Genomic DNA, 10530 nt, shown 5'->3' on the forward strand with positions numbered 1-10530 from the left:
ATGGACTTGTTCAGAACATCATAAGATTCCTTTAACTGATTTATGTTATTAATCAGTTCACTGTTTTTCTTCTTGAAAATCTCACAGTTTTCACACATCACAGGAATCTTTTTAGCATTAACTTCAGCATCAACTTTAAACTTTGGAACCTCTTTCATCTTTTGCCTTCTGTTTACAGAAATATCTTCATCATCACTGCTGACTGGTGTTTTTACCTTTTTCTTCTTCTTTTTAACTTTATCATCATCACTATCACTTTCAGCGATCAACTTCCTATCAGCTTTGAATTTTCTTGCCCAATACTCAGTATCATCATCACTATCACTATCACTTTCAACCTTTGCCATGAAAGCAGTGTAAGCTCTAGTTTGATCAGGAATATAATCATCCCAAGTAAAATTTTCCCAGCTAAAACCCTTTGGTAGCTTTTCATCTTCTTGATCAATCAAATAAGCTTTTGCATTATCTAGAATATATTTATCCCAGTTGAATGACTTCTTATCATCTTGATTAACCACACATGCTTTCTTTCCAGAATCTTCAATTATGGGTCTTCCATGTGCAGTTTGTGCTTGATGTTGATGTTGTTGTGATGGTGATTGAGCAACTTGATGGTAGATGGCTTTTCTGTAATAATCATTGTTGTTGCTGAAAGGATTTTGAGCTCCACTTGCTTCGCGGTTAGTGCACTCCCTCTTGAAGTGACCTTTTTCCCTGCAACGAAAACAAGTGACTTTAGATTTGTCAAAACCCAAAGTAGAAACATTTGCGTCACGAAGATCATCTCTCCCCGTGATCTGTTTGAATTTCTCAGCTCTTCGTAACACGCTAGCCAAACACCACTTTATGTCCATCAACTCCATCTCTTCAGCGTCTATCTGGTCGTAGTCTTCTTTGGTTAACATTGGATTCCCGATACGACCTGCAACAAAACAAGTATAAGATTCCAAAACCATTCCTAATAAAGACATTTGACTTTTGGCAACTTCTTCAGAATAATCTTGATCATTTTCAAGATTTAAAACAATGTTGCACTGAAGTTTTCTCCCATTTTTCGTAGCAGAAATGTTTGGATCAAAAGATGGAAATGATGTAAAACTTGTTTTACTGCTTTGATCCTTTAGATGAGTTTTCAGATGAATTTTTGACACTGTTGGCAGTTTCAACTTTCGGAGATAGATTTGATGATTTCTCATTCACCCCTGTTTTATAGTATAACCCGATATCCTGTTCACCATCAAAATCTTTCATTCGAATAATTTTTCGTTGTTCCATTTCTTGAGCTGCGATCTTTTCAATGAACTTGCTGAGTGTCAAATTGCTAAAACCTTTCTTGTTTCTTAACATCAGATATGTGCCCCAAGTTTCATATGGCAAAGCATCAGCAAGTTTTTCAATCAACTCTTCATTGTTTTTCTCAATACTCAATCTTTTCATGTTAGCAAGCAAATTGTAGTATCTTTCGATAATCTCTCTTGTGCTTTCATTTTTTAACCCGCGAAACAGATCAAACTCTTTCTTTAGAAGTGATTTCTTGCTTTTGACCATTTCTTCACTACCATGAAACTTTGATCTTAAAGCTTTCCAAATCGAATATGAAGTTCCATTGTGTTGCAAAAGCACCATAATATCCTCTTTCACTGCTTGTTGAAGAAGACTTAGCATCATTTTCTCATCTTTGTATTTCTTTCTAGCATCAGCACCTAGATCTTTTATCGGAACAGGCTCTTCATCATCATTCATCGGTCGAACGTATTTTGTCTCGACACATTCCCAAGCATCTAGGTAATTAGCTTATACCCAATTCTCAAAACGACCTTCCCAACCTTTAAATTCTTCTATGTTCATGAGTTTGGGTGGTTTTTGCATTGTACCCGTTTCATTCTCGAGCATTGTATTTTGTGCAAAAGTAATTGGTGTAACCGGAGTAGCGAATGCGTTGAAAAATTCCTCGTCCATTTTCAAATTTTACAAAATTCTCACAACAGCCTTAAAAGCGAACCAGATTGTTTACTGGAGCGAAACTACTGAGTGTACAAATAAGCGAACCACAGACTGTTCAAATAAGCGGACCAGTCAAATATTCACAAGAGCGAAACTATAGAGTTGTTCACAAAAGCGAATCTATATGATCTTTGAAGCGGATCTACTTGGTTCAGATAAGCGAAACTATGTGATCACAAGAGCGGAACTAAATGTTGTTCACTGAAGCGGATCTACTTGTGAAGTGTACACAAAAGCGGATCAGTTTGACCTTTGAAGCGGACCTAGGATGTTTTTGGAGCGGAACCTCTTTATATGATGTAGCAATAAGCGGACCTAATATGTTCACACAAGCGGAACTATGGGATGTCCGTAGAAGCGGAACTAAGTCGAAAGCTAATTTGACCCATTTTTAATGCGAATTTTAACACCAAACCTTCCAGGGTTTATCTATATCCAACTACGCACAATCCTTGAAATTTTGAGCTGATTTTGACCAGTGAAACTTTCTGAAATAAAGAAAGAAGGTGTAGAAGTGAGAAATTTTGACGAATTCCAGCTATTCTCTGCAGAACTCCTCCTCCTGAAGCTCTGATACCACTTGTAGGATCGTGTCTCGACCCGAACGAGTCGTTCAGAGGAGTTTTCGTCAATTACAGGTGCGAAAAACAAGTAATCAACGTAAAAACAGCTTGTAAATCACTTTAAACACCTCTTTGCATTGATTTGACACTGATTACATCCAAATCTCGATCCGGCAGCACTTCGGTACGAGTTTTCATGAATATTACAAATGATCCGCTTATTGGACTATTTATAGGTGCTGAGGTTTCGCTCGAATGTACATGTCACATAAGCGAAACCTCCAGCTGACATACAAGCGGATCTAACATTTGCCGTACAAGCGAAACATCATTGTGACAAATAAGCGGAACTATCTACCTATGACCATATAAGCGAAACTATCTCCTAAAATACATACAATCTCCTGTTTCCTCGTAAAATGTGCCCTGATCTAACAATCTAAGACTAAGTCTCGATACAAGACGAAGTCGACAGATGCATGCACCAACAACACACTTTCTTTTCTTGCCCAATGGTTGTGAAGCCTTCGGGTTGCTCCATGTAGATTCCTTCCTCGAGAATTCCATTCAAGAAAGCTGTTTTCACATCCATTTGGTGAACTTCCAAATGTCTAATGGCGGCAATGGCAAGCACCAACCTGATGGATGTTTTTCGCGTAACTGGCGAATATGTATCAAAGTAATCTAAACCTTCTCGTTGTTTATATCCTTTGATCACCAACCTTGCTTTGTACTTATCGATGGTTCCATCTGGTTTCATCTTCTTCTTGAAGATCCATCGATATCCTAGTGGTTTACATCCTTGAGGAAGATCTACTAGTTCCCAAGTATGGTTTGTAAGATAGAGTCTATCTCGCTTTTGATTGCCTCCCTCCACTGAGGTCCTTCTAAGGAATGCACCGCCTGTTGGTACGTTTGAGGTTCATCTTCTACCATATAGGTAAGAAACTCAGGGCTAAAGGATTTTTCTGTCATTTAACGTTTACTTTTCCTGATTTCAACTTCCTCGGTATTAGATTTTTCTTGAGGTTCATCGTTTTCAAATTCACCCTCATGAACAATTTCCTCAACCGGTCTAGAAGAACTCGATCACCAAAATCGAAAGATCCGTGACCATGGCAACAAGGTTGTCGACTTCATGAACCATGTTCACTTGTCGAGCATTTTCCTTCTTAGGAAGCTTGCACTCACTGGCCTTGTAGCCTTGCTTTTGACAATTATAACAAGTTCCTTGGAACTTCTGTTTCCCAACTCCCCCCTTAGGTCCAAGGTTGGAGCGTTTCCCATGACTTTTCTTTCCACCCTTTCCACTGTTTTTTCCCTTTGAAGATTGACCATGTTCAACAAGATTGGCCTTCACAGTTTCAGGGCCATCAACCTTTTTTAGAGCCACTTTGTTATCTTCTTCAATCCGAAGACGAACAACAAGATCTTCAATAGTCATCTCCTTTCGCTTATGCTTGAGATAGTTCTTGAATTCAACCCAACTTGGTGGCAGTTTTTCGATCATTGCAGCAACTTGGAATGTCTCAGTGAGCATCATTCCTTCCGCATGAATATCATGAAGGATAACCTGCAATTCTTGGAATTGGCTCATGACAGTTTTTGAGTCTATCATTTTAAAGTCCAAGAACTTTGCCACCACGAATTTCTTAGTGCCCGCATCTTCTGTTTTGTATTTGCAATCCAAAGACTCCCACAGTTCTTTGGCAGTCTTAGCTTTGCAATACACATTATACAATGTGTCCACCAAACCATTCAAAATAAAATTGCTGCACAGGAAATCCGAATGATTCCAAGCATGCATCGCGCTCATAGTTTGAGCATCCATGTCCCCTTCGTCAACATGGGGGTTTAGGTTCAGTCAAGAACCTTGCCAGATTCAACATGGTCAGATAAAAGAACATCTTTTACTGCCACTGTTTGAAATTCACACCACTGAATTTCTCTGGTTTCTCAGCATGCGACACTGCATTAGGCAGTGGTGTCACCAGACCGGTAGTGACAGTAACAGCGGAAGTCATGACCGCACTGGTCATGACAGCAGAAGCAGTAACAGCGCACTGCCGGACTTGAGCACTTGCCTGAAAAGAAACCGGAAAGATGCTGTTTGCAGAGATTGAGAGAGAAAAGAGAAGCTGTGTCTGAACTGTTATGCTTGGTCTGGTTTTATAGCCAAAGAACCATACACTGTTTAAAACTCATTAAAAGAAAACAGTTATGAGTCTCGAGTGCAAAAAACTGCCTCACGCGGGCCCGGGTTTTTGGAGCTGCATTTGTGTCCGCAGGACGTGCGAGCTCAACCAAATTCCAGTTTCGAAACCAAATTCTTTGCACCCCCCTGCGCACGCGCGGGTAGGACTTGTGGTAAAACATGTTGTAAGACTTCAAATGCTTAGTCAAGCTTTTTCCTTATAACTAGCATTTTCTTTTGTTCCCACACCAATGTGGGACAAATTAGTTTACCACTTAAGACATACATTCACACCAAACTTCAAACACTAATAATTATAATATTATTATTTCTATTTAACATGATATTATTGGGATCATGCAATAGGTTATTGAAATTATGTCAACCAATAACTTTAAAAAATTATCTTAACAGAAAACTATGAAGTTTATAATATATATTCAACACACTCAGTTATGTAATTCGTTGACTAAAAGGTTTATATACTAGTGGTATGAAAGTGTGATATAAGGTATCTTCGTTTACAAATTTTATAAGGTATCTTCGTTTACAAATTTGAGGATTTAAGTCTCATAATTAACAAAATACGTAAATCTAGAAGTAGCATTAACGGGTGCTTGGTAAGTTAGCTGTTAAAAAAACCGTAATCTCGTTTTTTCTCTCTCAAAATCATAAGAATCTCACTCCTTTGATTCAACAGGTTTCGAAGTCCTATTTAAATCATATTCACATAAATAGCATGGTTGTAGATTTCGCTAGTCGGTCAGTGGGATAGGAACCAGTAATGACTAGCGATTAATTAGGGAGTAATCGCAATTACTCAGGATTACTTGTAATTAACCGTAATTATAATATAGTAAGTTAAACCTAAAAGAAATGTTCACGGTGCGATTTTGATGGTTTTAAATTTAGCGTTAGTATCATTTTTTTATTTTTTAAAATTAAAATTGAAACATTGAAATTTAAAACCAAACCAAATCAAACAGTTAGGCTAAAGGGTGTGCGGAGCATGAGTTGGGTCATTAATGCCACATAGGACTATTAATGGATTGCTAACCATCCCCTTGCTTCATCCACCATGGTTGGCATGGATTAAACCATGAAAACCATAAGCCTACTTTCCTTTTTCAATATTTCATTTTCCTTTTCCACAAAAATAAATTAAAATAAGAAAATAGTGGTTTGGGTCATGACCACACCCTTAGGGTAGTGGTTTTGGATGATGGATTAGAAGTGAGTGACATGGCGCCAATGTGAAGGATCATGGTGACTATGAGGGTCATGACCACACCCTATAGCCTTAATAACGGGTCGATTTCATATTTTGGCATGTATTAGGACCTTTTTATAATATGCATAAAATGAATAATAAAAATAAGTTGTCCAAAGATACATAATATAAGCTGTCTAAAAATAAGTTGTCCAATAAAACGAATAACTAGCTATTAAAATACATTAAAAATAACATATACACAAAGAATTGTTACATTAGAAATTGTCCAAACAAATCAAAAAAAAAAAAAAATTTGTAAGCTCTTTTCCCAAATAAACCCTTGTTCAAGCTCTTCGATATCTTTCAACACACCATTTCAAAAGATTTATCGAAGAACCTGGTCGGTTGGTCCATACATATAGCTTTTCTTGAAGTGATTACATGTGGTGCTTGCAGCTTTGGATGAGTTTGAGTTCGGTTTGTTAAAATACTCCCATACACAAGATTGCTTTCTGCTAGTTTCAACGTTGACATCTCCGATTTCCATTTTGGATTTACCTGTATAATAACCTCATTAGGGATATATAAACTTGAAAAAGGGGATGCAAACTCATAAAACTTGAATTTAGCTAATGCATTGTGATAAATACAATAAAATATATTTGAGGGAGTGATCACGTACTTGAAAATAGTTCCATTTCAAAGCAGATCCAATGCCCTTGATGAGTGACGATGGAGCCACGCCCCAATAGCTCGACACAGCTTTAGTATCAGCGACATTTTTCTTGGTCAAAACCCTAGAGGTTCGCATGATCGTATCAATGGAAACCTTGGAGGGTTCTGTTGTTTCCCTCCTTGTGGAAAACAAGACGGTCCTTAGTTGCGGAAATAGCAAATTGGACGCCTTTATTGCTACAATAATATAGATTTGGTTCATTTCAAAATCAGGAGATAGGAGTTGTTATGTAAAGTTTGATACTTGTTAGTGAAGAATATGATGGTACAATGGTAATATGGTATGAGCTTTTATATAGACCGGTTTAATATTAACGCGGCTTATTAGTCAACACAATTAAGAAAAATCCAAGTCCAAGTACGTGTCTGGCTACAAAGGTCATTATATAATGTTTAAACTTATTAAAGCATATTTTTGTCATTATCAATGATTTTAAACTTCTATTTATTTTAAAAAGGTGCATGCTTGTTTGACATATAATCTAATATATATAAGTTACTAGGTTAGAACCCCGTGTATTACACGGGTTGAATAAATATAGTTTTATATATTAAGTGAGAAAAAATTATTTCTTAAAAAAAAACTTGTGCGTTGCACTGGTTGAATAAAACTGTGTATTATAATAATTGAATAAAACTGTGTATTACACAAGTTGAATAAAATGTAATTTAATCAATTAACACATACAGTCATCAAGATGTGTCTTAAAAATGAATGTTGATGCATTGTTTATTATTTATAACATTGTACTTTGTTTTATTTATTTATTATTAGGTTAAAACACATGTATTACACGTGGTTGGATCAATAAAATATTAAATTAAGTAGCTTTTAATAAGCGGCAATAATTGTACAACAGGAAAAAAAGTATGAAAATAGTAAATGAGATAAGTCTTTATGCGGATAGCCTGGTGATAAAGTGGTGTATTCTCCAACCAAATGGACAATGGTATACGTAGTAGGTTCAAATCCTATTAAGGGTATGTGTTATATGATTTTAGTGTTAAAATAAAAGTAGATGAGATAATTTTTTTTAGGATTCAAACTTGTATCTAATTGGTATAGATATAGCGCACCAATCACTACACAAACTATTTTTTTAATTATTCAGAACTAACAAAGTTATATACAAAACCCATGCAATACATGAGTTTTTTAAAGATATGACTTTTTACTATTTAGTATTCAAAATTGCATTTATTCAACCCGTATAAAGACACGAGGTTTTTAAAGATATACCTTTTTATTATTATTTGGTATAAAAATACATTTATTTAACCTACAATACACAGGGTTCTTAAATATAAAACTTTCTATTTTATTATTTAATATATAAAATTACATTTATTTAACCCTAATAATAAACATTGTTTTTAAAGATATATTGTTTTATTATTTAATATATAAAATTACATTTACAAAACATAAATAACAATGAAAACTTTTATTTACTTTTTGATCGTTCAATATTTTCTTATTCACAAAAAGTAACTAATGATATATATATTTTTGTTAATTACCTGGTAATGTTTATCAACAAACATAATTTTTAATTAAAAAAATTTATCTATAAGATTGTATATGGTTTGTTTCAAAGTCTTAACTAATCTAATACGTTAATTAATATTAACATTTTATATTTGTTATTTCCTCTATCTTATCACTAATTACGTGATATAATGACTACTTTTAATTATAAAAAATAAATATTTAGAATTACGTAGGAGAGAGGATTCCAATGAATGACAAGTGTCCCTTCATGGTTTCTTTTATTATATGTATAGATTGATTACAATCTAAAATACTCAGATCACCCTTAGTAAAATAAATACATTTTATTTATAGTTATAACTAATTATTGCCAAGTAATAAGTTATTTGAAAAATAATATATGATACTTGTAAATCAAATCAAACCAATTAAAAGAGTGTTTTCCAACGGGTAAAGTATGCCAAAATCTACTTATATTTAACACATATTTACTTATTTGTATTGTCTTTTAACTATTTGCATGGGCATCAAACGATAACAGTTTTCTACTTAAAAAACTGTTCCGTATTAAAAATATTTTATAGGGGTCCAGGCACCTTAATAACAAACCAATTTTAAGTAAAGAATTACATAATACATTTATATATAGTGCTTGATAGATATAACGAGAGTCAAAAAGAAAATGAGATATGTGGTTATAAGATTGTCTTATGCATCATAATTAAAATAAAAGATACTTATATATATGTCTCTCGCAATTCTCTATTTAAAATCGTTTTTATCGGACGTCTCTCTACATGATCCTTTTTAAATATAAATTGTAGTTCTCGATTTTAATAATTTATATTAATAAATGTTTTAACTTTTAATATATCAAGTAATATTAATTAAGTATTTTATTTTAGTTATTACAATATGTGTTAACCGTTATTCTAATATATATTGCAGAAAAAATTGATAATGAGACGTTTCAAGAAATCTATTAGGATAGACTTAGAAACGCACTTAATTTCTATGTTTTGTATTTCCTTTTGTTTGATTATGTTATGAACAAGCTGTTGTATTTCCTTTTAAACATTGTACCTCTGAATTAGAAATGAAATGAAATATTGTTGTTTAAATTATTGTCACTACTAGTATGTTATGAAGTCTCGAGCAATATCGTTTCGTCTCACTCCGATGTTTCCGCCATCGGTTGGAGTGTGACACAACCTAAAACATACAAACTAATATATTAAGTTTAATAATAATAGCATTAATTGTATATGATATACATAATTTACAATCATTTTTACATATGCGCGACGAAGTAATCATAAAGCTAGACTTTAACATCCTTTTGGCCTCCGGAGCACGCATAAAGTGCGTCAATGGAGACTTGTAGCTCCGCTTGTTTCACACTTATGCTAGCAACCCTAGCGATTAAGTCGTTAAGTTTCTCGGACAACAGTCGCTCTGATTCGATAACATTTTCTAAATCTTCTCAAGATGTCGTAAGACAGTAGGGCCCAAGTGTGAAGAAGTCATCCTGCAACAAAAAATCCCCAAGTAAAGTAAACATAAAGCAATAACAAAAACGAAGTGATACTCATCATAGGAAATAAGTAGGTTAGACTCAATAAGCATATGGTAAAGCAAAAAAGATAAAGTCACAATCATGAACACGCTATAAGCCCCCACAAACTCAAATGGTACAAACCAACAAAACAAAAGGATCAAGTCACTTAAAGAAAGGAATACCAACATAGGTAAAGGTACAATCCGCAATGCACCAAATTGTTAGTAATCAACAATGTATAACATAGATTCTGAGGCTAAGGCTATCAACAACAACCGTCGGCGTCGTTGAAGCCACTTTGCCTGCCATGCCTAGATAAAATAATCTTCACAATGTCAACAAATTACGTCACAGTTTGGTAACGATTGTTTGTGTTAAAAACACATCCACACCATAAACCGTAAATACGCCACCGACAGACCGCAAACAAACCATCAAAGCATCAAACCTCATGCAAACCGAAAAGCTAAGAGCATCATCAACCACATAAAAATGTAAAACAACACAACCAATAAGAAAGAACATAAGTACAATAAACCTGTACGAAGTCAAAATGATAATGAAATGAACAATACCAAAATAATCAACACAAACATGATAAACTTGAAAGAATTTAACAACTATATAAAAGCATGTTAAATGCTTACAGTAAGTCTCATCATAGCATCATAGACCCAAAGAACACCATACTAATCCAAACACCACAATATTAATATAAAGTTAATTACCAAGATTGTCTTTACATATGAAAGAAAAGCTTATTTTCGCATG

The 10530-nt window shown here is 34.3% G+C and overlaps 1 protein-coding gene across 1 annotated transcript; it reads right to left on the reverse strand.

Moving 5' to 3' along the window:
• Positions 1 to 6187: 6187 nt before the first annotated feature.
• On the reverse strand, positions 6188 to 6951 carry LOC110928084. Its single transcript, XM_022171299.2, has 2 exons — positions 6657 to 6951; positions 6188 to 6532 (listed from the first exon to the last, which is right to left on the reverse strand). The coding sequence occupies exons 1-2, from the start codon at positions 6909 to 6911 to the stop codon at positions 6338 to 6340; spliced, it is 450 nt and encodes a 149-aa protein (XP_022026991.1). The 5' UTR covers positions 6912 to 6951; the 3' UTR covers positions 6188 to 6337.
• Between the last annotated feature and the right edge of the window lie 3579 nt (positions 6952 to 10530).

Source organism: Helianthus annuus, chromosome 3 (genome assembly GCF_002127325.2).
Source record: "Helianthus annuus cultivar XRQ/B chromosome 3, HanXRQr2.0-SUNRISE, whole genome shotgun sequence".
Taxonomy (NCBI): domain Eukaryota; kingdom Viridiplantae; phylum Streptophyta; class Magnoliopsida; order Asterales; family Asteraceae; genus Helianthus; species Helianthus annuus.

Coding starts and splice junctions, on each gene's coding strand:
- LOC110928084 (XM_022171299.2), bottom strand. CDS start 6,911: ATGAACCAAATCTATATTATTGTAGCAATAAAGGCGTCCAATTTGCTA. Junction 6,533..6,656: donor TGAAATGGAACTATTTTCAA/GTACGTGATCAC, acceptor GTTATTATACAG/GTAAATCCAAAATGGAAATC.